This window comes from Panthera uncia, chromosome B1 (genome assembly GCF_023721935.1).
Source record: "Panthera uncia isolate 11264 chromosome B1, Puncia_PCG_1.0, whole genome shotgun sequence".
NCBI classification, from domain to species: domain Eukaryota; kingdom Metazoa; phylum Chordata; class Mammalia; order Carnivora; family Felidae; genus Panthera; species Panthera uncia.
The window spans coordinates 135,630,194-135,656,413 of record NC_064811.1 but is presented as its reverse complement, the minus strand read 5'-3'; the positions used below and the strand labels follow the sequence as shown (position 1 = coordinate 135,656,413).

General features: G+C 34.0%; 1 protein-coding gene and 1 pseudogene across 3 annotated transcripts in view; both read left to right on the top strand.

Annotated features, from left to right (window-relative positions):
* The window catches only part of FSTL5 (follistatin like 5), a 722,149-nt gene that overhangs the window by 466,135 nt on the left and 229,794 nt on the right, over positions 1–26,220 (top strand). For all 3 annotated transcript variants that reach the window (XM_049631268.1, XM_049631267.1, XM_049631266.1), the window contains exon 6: positions 4,957–5,123. In XM_049631268.1, the coding sequence (XP_049487225.1) occupies positions 4,957–5,123 (167 nt within the window). The remainder of the gene's footprint in view (positions 1–4,956; positions 5,124–26,220) is intronic.
* On the top strand, positions 23,929–24,028 carry LOC125924113 (uncharacterized; annotated as a pseudogene).

Here is a 26,220-nt window from a genome sequence, read left to right as displayed (position 1 = left end):
ATTCTGGTGAGTTCGTTACTACTGTATTGTATTTCTGCTTATTCTCATTATGTTGTCTTCTCTCTGTGGATGCCATATTATCCTTAATTGTTTATTGGGAATTTTATTTTCAGAATTTCTTATAATAATGATCGGATGAGTAGGATGGTATTATTTTACCATACAGGGGAAGATTTTATATTTTATGAGACACCTAGATAAAAGTGAGCTGTAGTCCATACTATTCACTTGCAGAGTAAGACATCTTCAAGTTCAAGTACAAACAGCATCTAGTCCATTATTGCACATATCCTATATGCCTGGAGGAACAAAAGCCACCAAAAGGCTTTAAGCCTCAGTCATGTTCTCAAGATGGAAAATTTCCTAAAGGGATTTGTGACTCAAGGTGCAATCTTATCTCTCAAAGTTACAGTACTCTCCAAGGCATAGATTGAGCAATTCCTCACTGTCCTGTTATCTCTTTCATGAGATAAAAATAAGAAGGAATGAGAAAGAATATGTCTCTCATATAGTCTTTTAAAATTTGTATTTGTATTTATTCCAGGGTTGTTTTTGTTGTTGTTGTTGTTGTTTGTTATGTTACTTCTTTAGTAGAAGAGTTAGTCCAAATTATCTAATCCATTGCTACCAAAGGAAAATTTCTAGATCTCTTATTAAATTTATTTTGTTTTATTTTTGCAATGAATATTCTGATATAAACATACAATAGTTTACAGATAAGCAATTAGTATTAAAAAATTCCAGACATTTTATCACAGTAAATTAGTGTATATCTTGACATGTCTAAATTAGTTAAGAATTAACATTTATTTTGAAATTACCTATTTCTTGACAAAAGATACCATCAGAATTTTCTAGTTAGTTAAGGAGTGTGTCATTGAGTAAGTGTGGTTTTATTATGAGAATAATTAATTACACCACTTAGGATTTCTAAGTGTCTTTTTTGGTGTGATGCATTTCTTACTTAAGTATTTTATTTTTTCTGTTTTTAATTAGTAATTACTTTTAATGAGGTAGAGAAGGGAAAAACACATGTAATTTGAAAATGTTGCTGATAAAATTTCTTCCATTTTTTATTCCTATAATAATAATTATATGCATAATTAAGGCAATAAGACTATAGAACTGATATTAAAATATTCAACATAAGTATGTACTTAGGAAGTTGGAAGGAACAGAATCCTGTTTATGATAAATTATATTTTTCTAATGATTTTAAAATAATTGATTTTTAAATCAATTTTTAAGTCAGTTACTAAAATCTTCTTTTTAATTGGTGTTTCACAAATATTCACAGTATTTTATTCCTTTTTTGGTACTATTTTAAGAACACATACTATTTTTACACATGTTCCTATTACTATTTCTATCACCTAGTTTCTACTGGAATAAATGCTTTAAAAATACTTACCTACTGTGGTTGAAGTTGTACTCAACTGTACTTGTCTCTCTCTGGTTATAAGGTTCTGCTAGTATAGATAATTTTTCATTCCTTTGTAAGCGAGTTCTTAATATTCCTGTTAAGTCAAGTTGTGAAAATGAGAAAGTGCAGAAAGGGTTCTAAAGGGAGACACTATTTTACTTGCCTCTTCCTTTTCCCAAGTAATCAAAAGAAAAGCTGATCTAGAAATGGCATTAATAGTCTTCATAAGATGAGATTAGAGGAAACACCACAGCTGGATCTCTGATTTCTTCCCTTGAATACTTGAGAGGTCCTCCACTAGGAGACAAGGCTTATAGGTCGAAAGAAGTGCTGAAGTGTTTCAAAAAATCTAGTACCATCTGTTAAACCTAGCCTGTATGTGATTTTACTCAAAGACTTTTATATGTGTGCTATTATTGGAGCTGAAAGGATGGAGTGGGTACAAAAACGGTAGATCTTATTTTCTACAAAGTAGTTGTCTTCACATAACTAGCATAAGCTGTTTGTGGATAGAATGCTATAGAATGAAATATGCTTTCATTTAATGTATATCTATGAAAATGTAGGTTAATCCTAATTAATAAGGAATTAAATTTTCAAGATTTTTTCCTTGGAACTAATTTCTGAACTAACAACTTTGAACACTAAATATCCACAAACACTCAGAGACAACCAACCTGTACTAATAGCTCTTAAAATAAATGTTAAATCGGCTTACAGATTGATTCATAGTTATTGTTTTGGGTCGTTAATCTAGACATAGTCACTATTTCTTTATAAAACATAAATCCAATATGCTTTATATGTATGTTCTTTACCATTAAAGCAGGTTTAATGAAATTTAGAATATAAGAATAAAAACGTTTAATGTCAGTGACTTTGTGAGATTAAGTCTTTGCTTGTTAATAGCTATTAAAAAGACTAGTAAAATAAGTATGACAGTTTTGTAGGTAAAACAAATTTCGTTGCTATACATATTTAAGCAAAGAACCACTTGATTTTGAGAAGTAGCAAGTGAACATAATTGGCTTGGTATATGTAGTTTTATGTGATATACTAGAAAGAGGAGAAATGTATATGTAACATGAAATATGCAGGAAAAATTCTAACAGTTTTCAAAATACGTATCATTAAATAATAATATATATCACTGAGATAGTTTTAAAAATCATTTTAAAATGTAATCTCCAAATTAAAAAGAATTTTTATTGTGCTTGTTAATATACCCTGGGTGAAGAGTAATTCTTGTTTCTCATTATGCATCCTCTCAAAAAAATTACATTTTAGAAAGATGTCCCACATTGTTATGCCCTATCTTTCATTTACTCTAACATGTTCATATTATCTAATTAGCATTGTTAATGCATAACTACCAAAAGCACAACTGATTTGAATGCCCCGGGATCTAATACCAAATGATGGAGGTTAGTGAAGAGATTCCAAAGTGACTTAGTAGCAATTATATTGCTAAATGTCAGAATAGCCAATGCTATTGGCTATTGGCATTGGTCAGAATAGCCAACGCTAACATATGGATTTTAGAACCAGATGTCCCCATTGTCTCTTGGATGATTTTATGAGAAACCAGAAGCTGGAATTCAGAAATGTTATTGAAAACTATAAATAATCCTTATGATACTCTCATGATGTTTTTACTCTTATAATTCTCTTTTTTTCTATAAGTTTATCATATTTTAAAAAACCTGAAGAACACTGTGTTTGAAAATTTCAGATGCTTTCTATGCTTAATTGGTCAAACATATAAAATATAGATAAATAAATAAATAAATAGATAATAACAGAATTAGTATTAAAGAGAAGCTTAAACATATTGCCTATGTTCTTATTACTCAGGAAACTCTGAAATAAAATGTGAATACAGATGAATGTCATTAGGCAACATCAGGCTGCCAATACAAATGACTGAGCAACATGCTTGTTACCTATTTCTATCAGTTCTGGATGTAATGACAAAAAGAATAATCTTGGGCTGAGTATCATAGGGTTTTTCAGTTTCAAAAGCATGCCTACCCCCTTCTTTGACAACACAAAACACTTCTGACTTAAGTAATTAAGGCCTTTAAATTTAGAAACTAGATTTTATATAACAATGCAAGGGTCAGTTTATTTCATTTATTTTCATCAGGTAACGGTGTGGCAGACAGTGGTTCATGACAATAGAGATCATTTAACATTCATACTTAGCATGTGCATGTGAGGAATTGTTTAATCCTGGTCTTAGTTTACAAAAATGCATGCCATTTTTGACATTGCTTTTTGTGATTGCACCAAAAAATAAAGTAACTGTTCATCAAATAGTTACATTCTATAAACTATTTGATTGGCATTTTTCTTCCTTCTCAAGAGGACATATGATTCAGAAAGAGAAAAAAAGAAGGTAGAATGGTGAAAGGAAAGGAAAGCGGCTTGTGGAGGAAACAGCAAGGATAGCACCTGATCATATTTATCGCAAATTAAAAGCCATCACTTTCTCTACCCAATGCCCCCATGAAAAATATCATCAATTGCAACAAAGGAACAAAAGATAATCATTGTTCCTCCCCACACTACCCCCATGGAAATTTCAGTTCAGAATTGTGGTTTGTGATATTTCTAACCTGGCTAAAACTGAGCAAAGTCAAAATGCAAGACTCAGTCATAGCATAGAAAAGACAGTGCCTGTGAATGTCAGCTGAGAAAACTAAAGGGCAACTTTCATGTGGAAGAAAACTGGTAGGCTTATCCAGTCATTTCTCATGATAATCGACAATGACAGAGGTGTTAATTCCCATAATTGGTAAATATTGTCTGAAAGTAGAAAGGGAAAGCCAGATCCAAGTTACAAATTATATTTACTGGTTTGGCAAAATTATTAGAAGAAATGTGTTGGGTAGTTAAAAATATTATATTTAACTTTAAAATTTAAGGATGAGGAAGCAAGTGTACTATACCAACATTGTCTGACTGATAAAGGCAGCTGGCAGAATTTCACTTAATTACTGTGTGGTTGGTGAACTTCAGTTTTTCCTCCTTCAACTTCCCAAATAAATCTTACTCCTTTAGAGTCAATTTACGTTTCCCAGCATAATGATGCATTTTACCCATTCAGCTATGCTAGTGTTCTCTGAAGCCAGCCAGCAATGATCTCATCGCACCTACAATATAAATCTATCAGTGAATAAACAACATCATTTTTATTTCAATGCCGATGACACACTACATGTCGATTTGGCAGTTAAATAATTTATCTCTCTTTTGGGTGCAATCTGCCAGGCTTATTATAACTCTACTTCTGATATTCATTTCATGTTTAATAGTTCTTTGCCTCATGAGGATGCTTGTCAATCAATTAAATTGAAATGTCATTCTGACCTTTTATTGGAAACAATTTACTCTTTTTTTTCATTTCATCACAAGCTTTTTTCAATTTTATTCAAACTAAAAGCCTTAATTACTAGTATTCAGAAACTTTATAGTAATTAACCTTATAAAACTACAGGCTCATCAACATTACTGACACTTTATCTTTGCAGAGGTTATCCAGTTGAGTCTGCCTGAAGATCAGAAACTAAGCATTACAGCAGCAACTGTGGGACAAAGTGCTGTTCTGAGCTGTGCCATTCAGGGGGCACTGAGACCCCCCATCATCTGGAAAAGGAACAATATTATTCTAAATAATTTAGATTTGGAAGACATCAATGTGAGTACATACATAGGTGTTCCTTTATAATTTGTGTATTTCATGTGATATACTCTAGGCCTTGTGAAGTCTGAGTAGCTTAATGAATACTGGGTGTAGTGTAGAAGAGAATTGGAACATTGTCATATCCACACTACTGACTAGGATGTGCACTATAGATCACATGAAATTATCCAAATCACTTGTGTAGATGTGGTAAGCAGGTAGTGTAGCACTGTGTTGGTGGTATCATATCAACTTAAACCAATAATGTCTGCCTGTCAGAATTTCTACAATTATTAACAATTAATCTTTATGTATTTGCTATTATGGTTAAGCAACCACCTTTAGCTTGTGAGGTGTTAAATTGGGGAAAGGCGGTTTTTGCTTCAAATTCTTCATAATGTATTAGAAATAATAAATATCAATCAAGCAACAAATGGTTTATTTTTTCTAGAATGAAATTGGAATATATTTTTCCACTCAGTTCTCTCCTAGAAATTCAGAATCTAAACTCAATTTGAAAGGTTACTGCTCTGAAAATGAAACAGAAATAGAACAAACTTCAGGGTATTCATCTGTTTCTTCCATGCTATGCGTTCCAAGTGGGGATTAAAATGTATACATCATCCTAGATGATGAAAAGAAGTAAAAATTGTGCATTATGGGATGCCCATGGAAATGATGTAGGGCAATCTTTTGTCTTAGTGATTTGGGGATTTTATGATCTCTTTGCACATAAATTTTAGTTATTTTTTATTATTGCTCGGGAAAGCCATCACCTATCCACTCATTCTTTACTGCTTCATAAATAAACCCTAAAACACAGATCTAAGAGAGTCACTTCTATGTTACATCTTACTAATACTCTTGTTTAATGTCCTCAAATTATTCAAAAAAGAAGCTTTCTAATTTTAATTTTTAAATTTAACATTTTTTCTAACTTTGCTTACATCTGTGAAATTTCCTTGGAGAGTACATGGAGAATAATATTTAATTCTTAAGGTATCATGAACACTGTGCATTAGAACAGCTATAATCTCTGGAGCATTCAACAGTCTTTGAGAGATATCGCCTTAAAGCCACATTGGGTTTGCTTTTTATGTTGTTATGTCTACATTTTATCTTTTATTTTCTATCTTCATTCTTACTATCATGTTTTCCACTGTTATTTCCAGAGGCCCCTGTATTCTATGGTGCTGTGGTTTGAATACCTTAAAATAAGCTCATTTGAATTGTTTCAAGAATAAGAAAGGGTATGCTATGAGTAATACCCTGTGGAAAAATTGTAAAAATGGGCACATTCTTGTGCATATATCTTGTAAATTATTTTACTTACTTCCTAACTTTTGACTCTGTTCTAGAAATGTGAAATCCCTAGAAAAATGATTATAGATAAGTTAGATGTCTAAAATATATGTGAGCATTAGATAAATTCTGGTATCAATAAATACATTTTTATTAAAGTTATTTTGGTTACATTTCATAAAGCAGGTAAATTTTAAGAAATTTAAAAACATTTTCAAGAGTCGGAAAGTTTCAATTTCATTACAAGTCATATTTAAATAAGTTGGACAAATGTTCATAATCTGTAGTATACACGTAACTGCCAGCATTCCAAATAAAACTGTAGGGATATCTTTGAAAGGGAATTTATTTAATGTCCCAATGTACTACTAGAGTTTTCATTTAAATGCATTTACCAGTAGAACTAAAGTGTGAAATAAAGCAGTTATAAACTATTACTTATTGTGTTCTGTTTTATACTTATTCTTGCTTAAAGTCTGCTAAAATATGGACCACACCATGTAAATAAACAATCTATCTATCTATCTATCATCTATCTATTTCTATCCATCTGTATATAGTGTATAGTTTATTGTAGTTAATAAACTATAAAGTTTTAAAATACATAACTGTATTAAATATAATAAACTATCATAGTCAACCATATATTATAGTATATTATACATATTATTATATTGTATTTATTATATAATAGTTAAACTATTCTAGTTTATTTGATAGATGATAGATAGATAGATAGATAGATGATAGATACACACAGAGAGTCAGTACTATCTCTAGTGGACATATGATGTGTCTTCTGATTACTCAACATCTTTTGAACACCCCTTCAAATATTTTGTCGATGCTTGGATTTTTTTCTTCCCCAAGGTAGAAACCAAAGTCTTATTTAATTAGCCTTCTTTGCAGTTAGGGAGTATATATGTAAATAAAGCTCTAACAAAAAGACTGCTAAAGGCTTCATTTCATAAGCAAGAACAGGGAATTACAGGTACTTTACAGAATTCACTCTCCCATCCATTCTTCCTTATAAGTGCTGTGGCAGCAGATTCTACTTGCCAGGACATTAGTGATAAAAGTTCTGGAGTTGGTCAGTGTTTAGGTGTAATTGGGTTTTCATTGGACAGTGTCAACATGTGGCTTATGCGTTTTTCCATAAGGATGGCTTCTCATTCCATAAGGATGACACTCAGTTCTGGATATTCTATGACCTTCCTACTATCTTCATTAAATGTCTTTCTTGCTTAAAACTCACTAGAATGGGTTCTATTGTTTGCCTCTAAGAATGTTGTTTAATTAAATTTTCGGGTGTACTGTGTTAAGAAACATCTATAAATTACATATTCTTTTTTTTTTAAGTTAAATTATTTTGAGAGAGAGAGAGCCGAGGAGGGGCAGATTGAGAGAGAGACAGAAAGAATATTCCAAGCAGGTTCTGCACTGTCAGAGCAGAGCCTGATGAGGGGCTAGAACTCACGAACTGAGGAGATCATGACCTGAGCCAAAATCAAGAGTCGGGCGTTTAACAGACTGAGCTACCCAGGTGCCCCTATAATTATATCTTCTTGAAATGTATATTTCATCATTGGATATAGATTTTGGATGTGTTGAAAGACCAAAATGACCTCAGTATAGTAAAATACATTCATTGTTTATAAGCAAAGAGAACTTCAAACCTTTCAGATATGAGTCAGTTTTATACCTACTTTGTATATATTTATTTTCACAAAAGTGGGTTTAGTTACCATTAAATTATGTAAGGTTAAAATTATAACTACTGACTCAGTGATAGTTTTCAAAATTCTTTCTCATTATTTAATATATATTAGGTAGGATTTAATATATACTTACCTAGGCAATACATACATACTTTCTGATTGCAAAAGATTAAAATAATATAGACATATTTTTAAAGCATAACTACCCCTTGTTTTATTTCCACTTACTCTCATTTTTAAGTGCAGAAGAAATCCTGTGAGATTGCTTTTAATCTCCCTTCTATGAGCTGCAAATATAATTTTATTTTTTTAGTAGGCTAGATTCATATTAATCCTCATTATGTCACTACTTTATTATCTTATTAGTCCTAAAGACAACTACATGAAGCAGGGAATCTTATCCCTATTTACCTATGTGGATATTTATGCTAGAGAGTTGTTCACCCAAGGTTGTTGAGCTGATAAATGGTACAGCTGGAATGTTTATATGGCCTGATAGACTCTAGTTCTTGAGCTTAACCACTGCATGGAAGTGAGATGGTCTGTCATTTTATGCTACCCTTTGAAAAATGTACCCCAAATAATTCTGGCCCCTATACATTACTAATAGATTTTATATCCTCGGTTATTATGTGTGAGACAGATTGATATTGTTAATGTTAGAAGACTTTCATTTTGCTTGTCTTCTGTCTTCTGTTTTGTATCAAATAAATAAAAGAACATCACTGAACTACTGGAGGCAGTGACAGTGGTTTGCAACACAGGCTGGGGATTCACACTGTCTGAATTCCAATTAATATTCAATCTCTTGGGAATGATGTGCTCTCGTTATTCAACCCACCTATGCCCAGCTTCCTTATCTGTAAATTGAAGATAACAGTAGAATGAACTCATTTTTGCACAAGAGCTAATGGCATAAAGCATTTTAAAACTGGTAACACTGTATGAATCATACTGTAAATGTTCAGTTAAAGTAGGTTCTTGGCTTTCTTTTCTCTCTCCTCCTCCTCCTCCCAACCTCCTCCTCTTTCTTTCCTTCCTCCTGATATATATTTCAACAGCACAGAAACACTCAACCTGCCTAAAACCACAGGAATTCAATGCTAGGACACATACAGCAATAAGAGAGTTTGAAAACTCACAGGAAATGCCCCCACCAAATTTGGTCCAATTATAGTCACTAAAACTGGAAGTTGTTTTTTTGTTTTGTTTTGTTTTGTTTTTGTTTTGTTTTTCTATTCAGTGCAGCTTAGGAATCAGGCTGATGAAACTTTCTTTAGCAATCTTGTATTAATCCCTGCTCTAAAGATATGCCATTAAATTCACTCAGCGGGTGCCTGGGTGGCTTAATTGGTTAAGTGTCTGACTTCAGCTCAGGTCATGATCTCAGGGTCCCTTGAGTTCAAATCCTACCTGGGGCTCTGTGCTGAAAGCTGGGAGCCTGAAGCCTGCTTCAGATTCTGTGTCCCCCTTTCTCTCTGCCCCTCCCCCACTCATGCTCTGTCTCTCTCTCTCTCTCTCTCTCTCTCTCTCTCAAAAATAAATAAAAACATTAAAAAGTTTTTAAAAATGCACTCAGCTACTATATATTTATATATTTTTCTTAGTATCTGTGCCCTCAGTCCTCAACCTAAATTTCTGCAATAGATCATTGGTTTATTTACATCATTTTGTTTTGGGTAGTACTTGGCACACAAACTACACTTCTGGCATTATTGTGATTGAACTTGAGTCCTAATGCTGGTCTGCTGAGCCATGACCAGGGATGCAGATGGGGAGCTATGAGGTACAGAGTATGACTCTCCCGTTCACCTTTCTTCTCTCCAGCTGATTCTTAGATTCCAGCCCTAGTTTTGCCACTTATGTAATGACAGTGAATAGACTGAACCAATTTAAGGTACAGTCTCTTCATCTACACAAGCAGATATTGTCATAAAATTCAGTGACACATATCAACTTGCACATAAAATATGAGCTATTTATTTTATCACTATCAGTAGCGTGATTCAACATGGCATTGTTGATCATGCTTAATAACAAATGTAAAGCCCCATGAAAATATTTCAAAATAGCCTGATATAATTTATATCATTATAACATTCAACAACTTTAAAAGTAGACTTACTAGACAAAATACTGAACTCACAGACACATTTGAATTTCAGATATACAATACATATTTTTTTCACTATAGGCATATACAAAATGTACAATGGGATATACTTTTACAAGAATCATTTTTTGCCTGTCTGAAATTCAACTTTAATTAGGTGCTGCATATTATTTGCTATGTCAGGCACTCTATTTACATAAAGTCAGATTGGCTTGAATACTGCATGAAAACCATTTTCTTACAAATGATACTGTGGCTTATATCACTGAGATTAAAAGTTTGAACTGTCAAAAGTTCATATGAATTTAATACATTGACTTTGTGGAGTCTGTACTGTTTTCCCATCTTAACATGCATTCTGTGATTTTTGTTTCTTTTTCATCTATCTAACCTGTTAGTAATTGTGTCTGGCACTGAGAAGAGGTGAGGAAAAATAGTGGATTAAATGCACAGGAGTTTGTTCTTTCAAGAAATATATTGTCCATAGCTGGCATGATTTCTCCATGAAGCATCTGGATCTCAATCTTCTATCTTCTTTTTCTGACATTCCAAGAGCATGGCTCTTATCTTCAAGGTCATCTCAGGGGTCAAGAAGGCTGTTGGAACTCCAGCCACCAATCTATATTCCATCATTCTGTAATCCAGGTCCACAAGAGTACAAAGCAGGTAAAACATGAAGGAACTTATTCCTGGAAGTCCCACAACTGTTTATGGGTCACCGATGTGCAATAACTGGCATAACTATACTAGGGAGACTGGTAAATACCATCGTTTAGCTAGGCATACTGCTCAGCCTTCTGTTACAAAGGAGGAACAGGAGAGCAATCTCTACTTCTCTACCCGAGGCCATCTAAGAGGATGTAAGATGTTCTACTTTTTTCTTTATACTTTTGTTTCGTTTTGTTTTTCTGCATTAATTAAATGTGATTATCCATCTGAATTCCAATCTGAGCATCTCTGCACACCAATTTTGTTCCGTTGGTAGTTTCATCAGTCATCAATTTACTTCCTTGATTTTTTTTATTTTGCTTTTATAGGCCTCTGTGGAAATATTCCACTACGTTTGGGGCACCTGGGTGGCTCAGTTGGTTAAGTGTCTGGCTTCAGTTCAGGTCATGATCTCGCGGTTCATGAGTTCGAGCCCTGCATTGGGCTCTGTGCTGACAGCTCAGGGCCTAGAGCCTGCTTCATATTCTGTGTCTCCCTCTCTCTCTGCCCTTCTCCTGCTCACGCTCTGTCTCTGTCTTTCAAAAATAAATAAACATTAAAAAAATAAAAAATATATATATTCCACTAAGTTTTATTTATATATTTTGCATGTAGTCTGATGATTTTTTTTCTGATAATTCTTAAGATATTTCTGTCTATCCCTGCAGCTTATTTGAAGTGATTCTCACCATGTACATTAACTTACACTTAAAGCAAAGCATTCTCGGGGTGCCTAGGTGGCTCAGTCAGTGAAGCATCTGACTTCAGCTCAGGTCATGATCTCACAGTCCGTGAGTTCGAGCCCCGTGTTGGGGCTCCTGTTGAAGAGCCTGGAGCCTGCTTCAGATTCTGTGTCTCCCACTCTCTGACCCTCCCCCATTCATGCTCTGTCTCTCTCCATCCCAAAAATAAATAAACATTAAAAAAAAATTTAAAACAAAGCATTCTCTTGAAAAAAGATAAGTCACTCACAGACAATTGAAATAATCACTTTAATTCAAATCAGAATCCAAATGCAGGTGTGGGCAGTTTGCATTTGATGATTTGTTTTGCTTTTTTGTTTTGTTTTGTTTTGTTTTTTGTCTCTAAATATTACATTTCCTAGTACATAGTTGGCAAACTAGTACTGGGAGATAACGTATCCAAGCATAATAATGAAATTTGATCCAAATTAAAAACTTTAATAAAATAAAATTTTATTTTATTATTAATTTTATTTTAATATGTTTGAAGTTTTAAAGCCATTAAATGCTTACTATAGAATACTATACCTTATTATGATATCTTATTTCAGAATATATGGTGAACTTCAAATTTAGAAGTAAAATCCCTAAGGAATACTTAGTTCCCAGAGACTGAAAGTGATTTTAGTAGCAGAGAATTCTGACTTTGTTTCTCAGGTTTAATACTTAAAGCAGTGTGAAGATATAACTTTTTCCCTTAAATCTATGAATTTTAAAGTCCTCATATATAAAGACAGACATTTTTACCCCTTATGTTATTCTTTGGTAACATAACCAAAATTATAGATCTCTGATAAAAACAATTTAATTAGCAAGATTTAATTTTAACTTTTTAGAAACCTACAGTGTTGCCTTTCAATATAGAACATATTAGAGTATAATGTCAAAACTAGTTATTAAAAAGAACGGCATTGACTTTTTTCTTCTCTAGACTATAAACAATCCATTTCTTGTTCCATCTTAACTAAAAATGTAGACATTTAACGTTTGGTATATAATACGTATTTCACCATGTAATTTTCATCACTAATTTATTTTTAATATAAGCCTGAGGCCACTGTGGCTCTTAAAATCCAAGGGGAATTAGAGAATATTTATGATTCAAAATATTCCAAGCCAAATAAAGCAGGGAGCATTGGCAAAGCTGAAGATGTTGGATTTCTTCCACAAACATCAAATACGCAACATGCATTCATTTTCCACCAATAATTGTTAAATTGGTGAAATTGCACGTAATCATAAACATTGCCTAAGAGTGTTCTGCTTTAAAATGAGTATTGTTCCTAACTTGCTTTGTTCTGCTGATACAACGGAACACTGCATATTACAATTCACCTCTTAGAAAAGTATTAAAATCAGTAATTTAAAAATATTTTTAAATGTCATTGGCCATATTCTTTTTGAACTTATTCTTACAAATAGCAACATATAAAAACAAAAGGATTCATGTGTGGATACGTGAATGAAATAGTCACATACTAGTTTGTTGAGTACCTGGTAATGTATTTTTTTTTAATTTTTAAAAATTTAGGCCCAGTTTTCAAAGTTATGACAGATCATGTTATTTAAATAGGTTTATGAGAAATATTAATTTGGAAGCATGACTTTACTATGACATTCTTTTTTTTTTCAATATGAACTTTGGCTGAATATCTATATAGATACTTAAATTGATGAACTTTTTTTTTCATTTTTCCCCCTCATTATGTGTCTAAACCCATGGCTTTAATTACTATGTTTAAGTTGACACATTCTAAGTTATACTTCTATTTAAAATTTCTCGCTCTCTTTTTTTTTTCATTCGAATGTGTGAAATCCAAACCAATATCTTTATTTCAAAAGCTGTGACATTTCCAGTATTTCCCACTCCGTGCAAATGTAGCCAGAAAACCAAGTCATGTTAGAGTTCTCTCTCAATTTTCCCCTCAAATCCAATCTATCACCAAACCTTGTGAATTTATCTTTTTTATTTACCTTACATCTCTTCTGTCATCTCATTTCCACTATGGCTGTCTTAGTTTAAGGTCCTATCAGTTCTCACCTTCAAACTTGACCCTTTCCTACTGAGACCAACCCCACCCCCCCGCCCCAGTTGAAACATGCACTTTATATCACAGGCAGACAGATTCTCATAAAATGTATAGCTCTTTAAAACCTTTAATGGTGTCTTCTAGTTTTCATGAAAAAAAAAAAGATTCAAATTATTTAGCTTACTCTGGAAAGCCTGTTTATTAATTCTTCCTACTATTCATACAATTCCATTCTTTCCTAAAGCCCCTCCAGAACACTAGCTGCTTTCTATTAGGTTGTGTTATTATTACCATTCTCAAACACATTCTTGTCTCTCTGGAAAACCATCCCTTGTCATTTTCATCTAATGTATTCTTTACAAATAGACAAATGCTTCTTATGCCTAAATTTGACTTTTTTAAAAGTTCTTTTTCCAGTAACTACCATACTTGTTGCATCATGATAAAACTGTTAATATTCTTGCCTTTTTTCTCCAGACTAGAAACACTGAGTTCAAGGACCTTGGCATATTTAACTTTGTGTTATAATGTAATAGTTAGCACTATACTGACACATAGGAGATAATCAAATTTAAATGTACAAATAACAAATGACATAGTGATATTTCTGATATTCACAATTATGAATTTATTTGTACACTTTTTATATTCAAATCTTGCTAGAGATTTTATTTACTTACTCTAGCTACTTGCAGGATTATCAATCAACTGATGTTTATTTACAATCAATCATTTAAGCCTAGCATAGCTCAACAATTTCTGGATTCCATTTCTTTAATAACATTTCTAATTAAGCATATTGATTTTTTACTACAGTTTCAATTTAATCTTTTATCATATGCAATAAGGGGGACAAGAAAAAGATGAGGGGCAACACATATTTGGTCATTGCTTAATCTTTATGTATTCAACACATATTGATTTAACTGCTTCACTTTTCTAGGTACTCAGTTAAATTCTGAGAACATACCTAAAAGAGACAGCATTCCAGGCTTCAAAATCTCACAGATTGAAGGAATCAAAGAAAGAACACAACTGCATTATATTTGATAATGCAGTATGAAAGTTTCCTAAATACAGATCTTCCTCAACTTACCATGGGACTACACCCCAATAAACCCGTTTTAAGTTGAAAATATCTTAAGTGGAAGATGTATTTAATACACCTAACCTACTGAACACCATAGCTTAGCCCAGCCTCCTTTATAGGTTCCCAGAATGCTCATATTTGTCTTCAGTTAGGCAAACTCACCTAACATAAAGCCTATTTGATAATGAAGTGTTGAACCTCCCATGTAATTTACTCAATATGGCACTGAAAGTGAAAAACAAAATGATTGTATGGGTACGGGCAATTTTGTTTACCCCGGTGTAAGAGTTGTTTACCCTGGTGATTGCGTGGTTGGCTGCAAGCTGTGGCTCACGGCTGTTGCTCAGGGTCACTAGAAGTGTTAGTACTATACCGGGCTGGCCCAGGAAAATATCAACATTAAGATCAAAGTACCGGGTCTACTGAATGTGTATTAGTTCCACACTTGGCAAAGTTGAAAAATCATAAGTTGGAGACCATCTGTATATGTACATTTGTATATTAATGTGCAAATATATAAGGAATAGAAAAGGGAAGTCAAATTTAAGTTACAGAGTCTCAGAAGACTTCTAAGAATACACTAATCTTGCAATTTAGAGGAGAGCTAGATGAAGGAGTGGCAGATAGGTATACTGGGAAAGAGTATATATCAGGCTTGAGATAGCATAGTATATTTAATGCATTGCAAGTCCCTTGTGTATAAACAAGCAAGGACAATAGATTAATAAAGGGCTTCAGTATATTAATATATTGATAAAAGGTTTGAATATATTACAGAAAATTAGGTTTTTGCACTTGATTATCGAGGTATACATTTACATTTACAACATATAACACAATAATAACATTGGATGGATACTTAATATTTACCAAGCATTGATATTTATCATTCTAAAACAGTATACTAACTTATTTATTTCACAACACAAGAGAAACCAACATTATCTATACCTGTACACAATATGATGTTTAAGTTGTTTTAAGTTTATTTTTTACTTATTTTGAGAGAGAGAGACAGAGAGTTGGGGAGGGGCAGAGAGAGGGAGAGATAGAATCCTAAGCAGGCTCCATGCTTCCAGAGCAGAGCCCGACCCAGGGCTTAAACTCCTGAACTGTGACACCATGACCTGTGCTGAGACCAAAAGTCCACCACTTAACCAACTGGGCCACCCACACCCCCCCCCAAGTTGATTTTTTAAATGCTTATTTATTTTGAGAGAGAGTGAGAAGAGGGGAGGGATAGAGAGAGAGAGAGGCAGAGAATCCCAAGCAGGCTCTGCTCTGTTAGCCCAGAGCCCGATGCAGGGCTCAAAACCAGGAACCGTGAGATCATGACCTGAGCCAAAATCAAGAATCAGACGCTTAACAGACTGAGATACCCAGGCACCTCTAAGTTGATATTTAAGTGCATCGTTTTGATAATAATCTTGGTTCTCTTAATAGTTTATCTTTGTCCAGTCACCTTGGTCCATGTTTGCAGATAGAACTATAATTTAAACAAATAATACATCTATAAAATTTTAAACAACTTTTTAGTTTCATAGCAAAGGAGAACGGCAAGCACAATTTAAAGGATATATAACCTATGCCAACTGATCTTACAGACCTCCTAAAATATATACCATTCATTTCACAGTAGACTTTCCATTGCCCTCTAATTATAGTTAACTTCTTCCTAACCTTTTAAATAATGACCAGATTTAGGAGCTACATCTACTACACAATTTATTTTAAAAGAACCGAAGAGAAATTCTATGGTATAATTGCTTCACAGCCACCAACAATCATAGGGTTCAAAATCAAAATCTTCTTATCTAATTAAAGGCATAATAGGTGCAGAGTTTTTTTTTTTTTAATTTTTTTTAAACGTTTTTTATTTATTTTTGGGACAGAGAGAGACAGAGCATGAACGTGGGAGGGGCAGAGAGAGAGGGAGACACAGAATCGGAAACAGGCTCCAGGCTCCGAGCCATCAGCCCAGAGCCTGAGGCGGGGCTCGAACTCACGGACCGCGAGATCGTGACCTGGCTGAAGTCGGATGCTTAACCGACTGCGCCACCCAGGCACCCCGGTGCAGACTTTTTAATACAGAAAGACAACCAATCACTTTAACAGTAATTGTTGATTCTTATTTTCTTAATCTTTCTCCTTTTGTACAAGAAGCAAAATTTATGGTTTAATATAAAATAAAGAAATAGGGGGCGCCTTGGTGACTCAGTCAGTTAAGCATCAGACTTGGGCTCAGGTCATGATCGCATGGTTTGTGAGTTCCAGTCCTGCATTGGGCTCTGTGCTGACAGCTCAGAGCCTGGAGGCTGCTTCAGGTTCTGTGTCTCCCTCTCTCTCTGCCCCTCCCCCACTCACACTCTGTCTCTGTCTCTCTCTCAAAAATAAATAAACATTAAAAACATTTTAAAAATAAAATAAAAAAATAAAATAAAGAAATAGTATCATAGATATCTCTGTCTTGAAACAGTTTTCATAGAAGCTACCAATAGTATACTTGTGAGTACTCAGTGTTTTAGATAGAGAAATTTAAGAAGGCTATGAGAAATGATTAACCAAAAAGAAAAGAAGTTGTAAAATCCAATGTTGTTGTTCCTTAAAGGATTTGCTATTTCTGTTCAATTAGCAGGGTTTTGTCAGAGGCTGGGGATTTTTTATATATTTTCTTCCTAACAGTATACACTATTAAAATAAGGCAAGGACATAAAAACACTACTAATAAAGAACATCATTTCTTAAATTTTTTTTGCTCACTCAAGGAAGTTGATGGAGAGGTGTGTGAAATCAGTTATATTAGTGAAGCATGTTAATTGGCAATTACTTGCAAATTACTGTTTTTCCTCCTGAAAATGAATTATATTTATGACAGAGAACTCTAACAAACTCTTAAATTTATATAATCAATGTTCAAACATATTTATACTGACATTGTGATTCACAAAACCTTCTTTCAATGGAGGAAAATGCATTGTTATTTTACAACTTTTGTCTAAAATAATTAACTAGCTGTTGTCCCAAAGGCAGATATCAAATCCTCCCTTATTTTATTCATTTCTATTCCACTATGGCATATTTAAGTCTAATGACTTAGGCTCAATGAGCTTCTTTGACAACTTATCAATGAATTTTTACAAAGCCAAAAAATATGTATGATTAATAATAGGGGCCATATTATATCATCTATTATTCTAGATAAGAGGTACTTAATTTATGGCAAAAGTTGGCTTCAGAAATAAAGACAATCTTCAGTGTATGAGGTGAACAAGGACAATTTAACTTTTAGAGAGAGAGAAACTGAAATAAACATGATCACAATGATATGTTGTGACATTGGTTCGTATTCTGGGTTAAGGTAAACAACTAGAGGGCCATTTTTTGCCTGATGCTTTAGAGTCAATTGCTGGAAACAACGTAGCAGTGATGTTACAAAGCTATTTAACAATACCATATTTTTCAATGCCATACTGAAGTATGGGCTAACATTCTCACCTGAAGATTATTTAATTCTCTAGGGATGTACATTTGCCCATTAACTACTTATTGGGACAAAGACTCTGAATACGCGTGTTGTTAAGTTGTATATATGTTGTCCAAAAGAGACGCAATTGATTTTTGTTCTATAGAAAAAAATAACTCCAAAATAATTGTTTATTAATCACTTTTGTGTTTAACTTAACAAACTTACCTCAGCATGACTTTCCCAAATTATACAAATCTCTGCTCCTCAAATGGACTTTAAACTAGCTCTACTGTCCTGTTGGTTTCCTCATTAATGAGATAAATAAAACTTTGTCTCCTGCTCATTTCATATTTTTACTAGAATTGTGTTTTAACTCTTTTATTTTTTTAATGTTTATTCATCTTTGAGAGAGAGAGAGAGAGAGGGGGGGGAAGGGACAGAGAGGGTGACACAGAATCTGAAGCAGCCTCCAGACTCAGAGCTGTTAGCACAGAGACCAACGTAGGGCTTGAACTCATGAACCATGAGCTTATGACCTGAACTGAAGGAGATAATAAATGACCTGAACTGAAGTCAGATGCTTAACCAACTGAGCCACCCAGACACCCCTGTTTTAACACTTTTAAAGCTACACTAACAGTGTTTTAAGCTGCCTGCATCTACAGTTCTTACACACTCCAGCAGGATATTTTGGTAAAATGTGATTTTTACTTCCAGCAATTTAACTGAATAAAAAGAGGGAGCTATTATTTACACAATTTAGTGATAACATTCGGTGTTAGAATCAGTTTTTGTTTTTGTTTTTGTTTTTTTTTTTGTTTGTTTTTTTTGGCGGGGTAGGTGGAAAGAACTTAATTGCTTCTACTGTATTGAGACATTCAGAGACTTTTAACATAATCTGTGGCTCAAGAGAGATATGCATCCGTGAAACACTGAAGTGTTTGCTGTGAAAGTGCCTAGGTAATTGAAGGTTGGCAAGGAGTGAAATCTCTCTAAGTCACAACCTTTTTATTTGTAAAGAAAATAAAAGACATTCCAGCAACTTGCCTTATAGATTTGTGAAAAAATTATATTAAATGAAACATACATCTTTAAAGTAACACAAGATAGGGGCGCCTGGGTGGCTCAGTCGGTTAAGCGTCTGACTTCGGCTCAGGTCATGATCTCACGGTCCGTGAGTTCAAGCCCCGCGTCGGGCTCTGTGCTGACAGCTCAGAGCCTGGAGCCTGTTTCAGATTCTGTGTCTCCCTCTCTCTCTCTCTGACCCTCCCCTGTTCATGCTGTCTCTCTCTGTCTCAAAAATAAATAAACGTTAAAAAAAAAAAATTAAAAAAAAAATAAAGTAACACAAGATAAATAGTAAAATTTAATAAGATTTAGTTCTCCTTCCCTCACAAGAACATTTACTCCATTCCTTTTGTCCTGACTTAAATTCCCTTGTTCATTTACTAATAAGATTTTATCCTATTATATCTGAATATTTTAATAATCAAAGAAGTGAAAAATCAATTTTTAAGTAAATTAGTGAAGCATATCTAACACCAATGAATACTTCATAAGAAAATATAATATTCACCTTCTAACTGAAAAACACAAAAATAATTATCCAGAAAATGTTCTATTTCAGACTCTTAATATTACATAGAATATGTTTTCCTTGACACAAATTCCTAGAGTAGAATATAAAAATTACTATCTAGTGAGGAATATCAAAAGAATACAATTACATTAACAGAAAGATATATTTGGTCATGTAATTTACTTTGAAAAAAAAAATCTTATTAGCCTTAAATGATACTAATTTTGAAGACTTTGAAACAGTGCACACCTATCTCTAATTATACCATGGCAACCATGTTTCTTTGAATCTATTTTCCTCTAAAAATAAAATGTTACTTCTGTGCAGTGGAATGGCGATCAGTTGAAGAGTGTTGTTTTCATTGAAGTTGGAGTTGACCTTGTCACATGTTAAAATAAATCTTATATGAGTCAAATAAAACTTCAATATATTTCTAAATTGGAGGTAACTTTAAATGAGAGAAGTTAGGATACAATAAATCAAGAATAAATCAAGACTTAAAGGAAATGCCTAAGAAAGACCCCACTTATATAATATGCTGAAATCTCATACAGCTTGCTTTAATTACCAAGTTTATTCAGGCAGCAATTTAAATTTGAAACTATACTTCTTAATATATACCTAATTTTTTATTATTAAAGTTGTCTAGTCAAAACATCGTGGCAATTATGTATGCCTAAGAAGGCTATATGGCATTTTGAATAATAATTGTGTTGTTAAATGAATAAAATATCACAGCACCAAGGACCAAATTAGTGTTGTGGGTCACATGCATTATTGATAGAAGAAAGGAATATGAATTAGTGGACTAAAAAATTGATGGGGAAATTCAGACTTTGGTTTTGAAGAATTAGAAGGAACAGAAAATTCTTTTTTTAATGTTTATTTATTTTTGAGAGAAAGACGTAGAGCATGAGCGGGGGAGAGGTGGAGAGAGAGGAAGACACAGAATCGGAAGCAGGCTCCAGGCTCTGAGCTGTCAGCACAGAGCCCGATGTGGGGCCCGAACTCACAAACTGTGAGATTGAAGGAACAGAAAATTCTAAGAAATATGCATAAATGTTAATTATAAGGACATTTCATGGAGGCAGAAATGGACAAATAATATTCAGAAGACATGAATCAACCAACTCCACTGCCATACTTGCTCTTACTATGTAAGACAACAGTAGGGAATGGAATTTTCTTGCCTTTAAATTGATACTGAAAAACGTCTGGGTGCATCTGATAATTATTAACTTGGCCTGTGAAGAATTCATTTGCTCAAGTATTGCTTATTTGTTTCTAATTGAACAAATATGTTACAAAAATGTTGGGGATAGGCAGGATGACATTTTGTGTCAGATTCCTGTTAAGATAACAGGTATAGATAGCAAGTGAGGTTCTGTCTCTTTCATACGTGCACATGAAGCACTGTCCTGGGGAAAAGCAGGAACAAAATAGGACTCAAAAACCTGGGTCCTGGTGACTATTGCACAGTACTATTAGTACCACATAGTACCCAGTACTATTGGTAAAAAGTGAGTTAGTTTCTTGTTGGAATTAGAATATGTTTTACATAAATATGTTGACTTTGAAGTCATCTAATGACATCCTGTTGAAAATATGTGTAGTTTGAAGATGCAAGATCTAATGTTCATATTTATAAAAACTTAACCAAAGTGTAACATGATTCATATGCTCAATCGCTGTTATTTACTGTTTTGGAGATCCTTCAAGTTTCCAGTTATAGTTATGGTTTTGAGATTGCTGTTATTGAATGTCTGTTTTATCTTAAGAAATCTACTTATGTCATCTCTTATGATAGAAAGGCATCAGCATCTCAGTTTTACAGCTAAGAAGAGCTCAAAGAAGGTAGACAACTTCAAGGGCCAAGTTGAGCTGGAGATTGCTGAGTGGCCAGGTGTCACAGTAGCTCATTGACACTACACGCCAAAATGAAACCCTTTAGTCACTTAGTGCAAAATTATAAGCAACAGGCTAAATAGAGGAAGGCCAAATCTCCCACTGTTTCATTTTTCTCTGTCAAATGGCACCAGACAAGGGTCAGATGCATCAGCACAGATATGGTGGATTGCTAGCCAAAACGGAAGTAATTATATCACTCCCAAGAGAAACTGAACAAAAGGATCCTGTAGTTTTATGGACCTGGGTGGAGGAGGAGAAGGAAAGGTAAGGGCTAGGAGTGGCAAAGTACTAAATACTTTGTCAAGATTCAGACTACTAATGGACAAGGAGAAAAAAGTGTCATGTCCCTCCCCCATCCTTTCCCCATAAAGAAATCTCAGCAGAGGTGTCTGTCACAGGTGTCTCTTACATTGGTTCCTGATGGGGGTAGAGAATGGAGGCGCTTAGGCTGGTAATACAGATAAGAGCATGGCTGGCTGGCCAAGAGGTCCTGAGTTCCTGACTGTAACTTTCTCCAGAAACATCCGTGCATTGGCTGTGCTCCGAGTCTGGTGTAGGAAAGGCAGCTCTCCCTTACAATATCTGCCAAGCAAAACTTTTGTAACTGCCTGTGGTCAGGCCTGAAAGATCACACATAGATTTTTTGAACAGAAGCCTGACTCCTCAATAATTTTGGCATAAACCGATTCAACCCAAACTTGTACCCATATAGCTTGAAAAAAAAATCCCATTTTATTCTATTCAAGATCGCTGTCCTCATTAAAAACATTTTTAGTAAGTTGACTTTATTGATTTTCCTATAATCTCTTGGAACTTTACCATTCCTTACTAATAAAATATATGTTTGGAAATGTTTGCTGCAACTTAGCATAGAAAACAGAGTTGGAAGTAGAGATATATGTGGTAGTCCCATAGGCCACATAAAAAATGATGAAGGAAAAAAAAATGATGGAGGAAGAATTCCTTGTGTGAAATTTATGTTAAACAGCCATTGGGTTCTGCTGCCTGGATGTACCCTAAACATCACTAATCTCCATATATAACACAAACCTAGATTTTATTAATGATTTATTGATTTAATGTCTTTCTGCTTTGTCTAACACATATCTATATACACGTTGCCTTAGCTCCCTCACTAAATTCCAAGGTCTTTGCTCACTGGTAATGCTTAATTCTGGCAGTGCTTAATTCATATTTTGTAACCATATAATAACCAAAATAATATCTTCACAGGAAGTTCTCAATAAATACTATTGAGTGGAGTATGCTAAGCAGTCAATAAAATATAGAGTTTTATTGGTCCTTGAGATCAGTGACTTTTTTTTGGTACATCCAGGTAGCAGAATAACATGGCTGTCCATTAGTAGTCTGAATCTTGACATCAGAAATGAGTAAGTGACAAATTATAATCGAGGGCTTGAGATTGGCACAGCCAACCTGATAGGAAGTTCAAAGGAATAAATTACTAATTAGAAATGAAAGTTTCAGATTGAGATGCATTATAAAATTAAAACTTAAATTTCATTGGGATTTAATGTTACTCTTAATGGATGAAAGTGATTTTAAATGTCCTTTTTGGCATCTCTTTGCACATTAAAAGTAATATGGCCGTCATTCATCTTTGGTTAATCTGAGGAAGTAAAATGATTATACTTTGAAATTATGTTTTATGTAGTAATTTTTCTTTAGGCATAATTTTAAAAATGGAGCTGCCATCCGTGTGTTTCCTTTAAGCAGTTTTTATCATGGTGGTCATACTTCTGATTAGAGTGTAACATTTCTACCTTAAGAAATCCTTTAGACTCATCAGGGCTCATTGATATTTTAAATACAATTTATTGTTGTTTTGTTACCACTTACCAAAACTAAAATATTCTCCATAATTTAAAACATAGAGATTATACATTTTCAAATCCAATCAGTTCAATAAAAACATATTGGAGGAATTAACATTTTTTGAGTGCCTTTAACATGACAGACACAGTGCTGTGTTATATTAAATTGGCTCCTTCAATCATGATATTCAAATTCAATAAAGAAAGGTGCATTCCCACCCCCCCCCCCCCGCCATTTAAGTATGAGAAATGGAAGCTAAGAAGACTGATTTAACCAAAATCATACAAAGGGAGCTAGAAGTAAAGTCAGAATTAAAAGCCGTATTTGGTGCTTGCTTGGCAGTACATAATATCAAATTGGAATGATATAGAGAAAATTAGCATGGCCTTGGTGCAAGGATGACATGCAAAACATGAAGCATTTCATTAAAAAAAAAAAAAGCCAGATTTGTTGGCTTCAAAGTCATACCATTTTGTCTGTACAGGAATGTTTCTATCCATGTCTATCTAATTGTTCCTTGTGTATTATATTTGAATTAAAAATGAGTTAGGGACACCTGGGTGGTTCAGTTGGTTAAGCATCTCAGCTCAGGTCATGATCTCATGGTTTGGATTGGTGAGTTCCAGTCCCGCACTGGGCTCTGTGCTAACAGCTCAGAGCCTGGAACCTGCTTCAGATTCTGTGTTTCCCTCTCTCTCTCTGCCCCTATCCTGCTGGTGCTCTGTCTCTCTCTCTCTCAAAAATAAATAAACATTAAAAAAATTAGTTATTTGCCTGGGTGGTACAGTTGGTTGAGCAACCAACTCTAGATTTCTGCTCAGGTCATTGTCCTAGAACTGTGGGATCAAGCCCTGTGTGGGACTCTGCACTGAACCTGGAGCATGCTTGGGATTCGCTCTCTCTTCCTGTCTGCCCCTCTCTCCCCTGCTCATGCTCTCTCTCTCCAAAAAACAAACAAACAAACAAAAAACAAAAAACAGTTATTTTGGCATATGATGCCATCATAAAACTATTTACGACTATTCCAAGTCTATACCTGTATAATAGTATCAGTATAAATTCAGAATTTTTATAATAATAATTTCCATTTCAGATATGAAATTACATGTTTTATTACATATAGAATAGAAATGGTATTATTTTAATATTCCAGAAAAATACTTCGATATTACCCCAAGTTATCATGTGGAAAATTATCTGGTTATACATGATTTATGCCTTAAGTTACTATAGTAACAGATCTGAACATGGTGAATTATCAAAAATTAATTCAATATAATTAACAACTAAGATTCTGAGGGTCAATATTGGCACAAAGGTACCTGATAAAAGCACACTTCCTAAAATTATTGTGAAATACTGCTATTAAAAACTGGTAAATATGGAAAAATGGTCAACTTATTAAGACTTCAATTTGCATATGATTAAAAAGAACTTTTTGAAGGCTGTCATTCCCATATAATGGATATTTTATTCTACTGTCCCATTAATGAAAAATAGTGCATGCTATTGACAAAGTAGAGTTAGAATGACAAACTGATGTTTCCTAACACGGCTCCAACTGTAGCGGCTGTGATGCTGGCCAAAGTGGCCCCACGCGGCTTACGTGTTATTCACCACAACATGGGCTTCTCTGTCTTGTCCAATCTAGACTGCATCAGACTTCTGTATAGGATTGGAATTCAATTTTGTACACAACAGGTATGTACAAACTCAATCTACAGAACAGAAACTGATACAGATTATATATACATATGTGTGTGTGTATATATATATGTAAACACTTTAAGGTAATGAGCCTACAAAAAGTAATTAACTTACTTTGAAGAATGAAAGTTTTTAATGTGCTGTGGTTAAAAAACAATAGACATCTTAACTATAGAGAACAAACTGATGGTTATCAGAGGGAGGTGGGCAGGGGGATGGGTGATGTAGCAGATGGGAGTAAGGGGGGCACTTGTCTTGATGAGCACCAGGTGTTGTGTGGAAGTGTTGAATCACAATATTTTACACCTGAAACTAGTATTACACTGTTTGTTAACTAGCTGGAATTTAAATAAAAATGTGGGGAAAAAATAAAAATAAAATATTTCTAAAAAAAGAAGCAAAGAAAAAAAGGGATAAACAACAACACTAACAAAACAATAGATACAATACAATATATACAATATTGCTATAAATCTGTAGCTCTACTCACATTGTTAAGCAGCTTTTAATAAGTATCTACATATGAGAATGAAAAAATACATTATAAAATCATCAAAATTTTTTTTTTAATTTTCTTAACGTTTATTTATTTTTGAGACAGAGAGAGGCAGAGCATGAACGGGGGAGGGGCAGAGAGAGGGAGACACAGAATCTGAAACAGGCTCCAGGCTCCGAGCTGTCAGCACAGAGCCCGACGCAGGGCTCGAACTCACGGACCGTGAGATCATGACCTGAGCCGAAGTCGGACGCCCAACCGACTGAGCCACCCAGGCGCCCCTAAAATCATCAAATTTGAAGTGTACATAATTTTTCATGCTTTCTAGTTATACTTTCCTTCTTTCTTTTTGTAGCCAATTTCTGTAGCTTTATTAGCAGATAGGAAATTACTCTCTCTATATAAATTGTTTACCT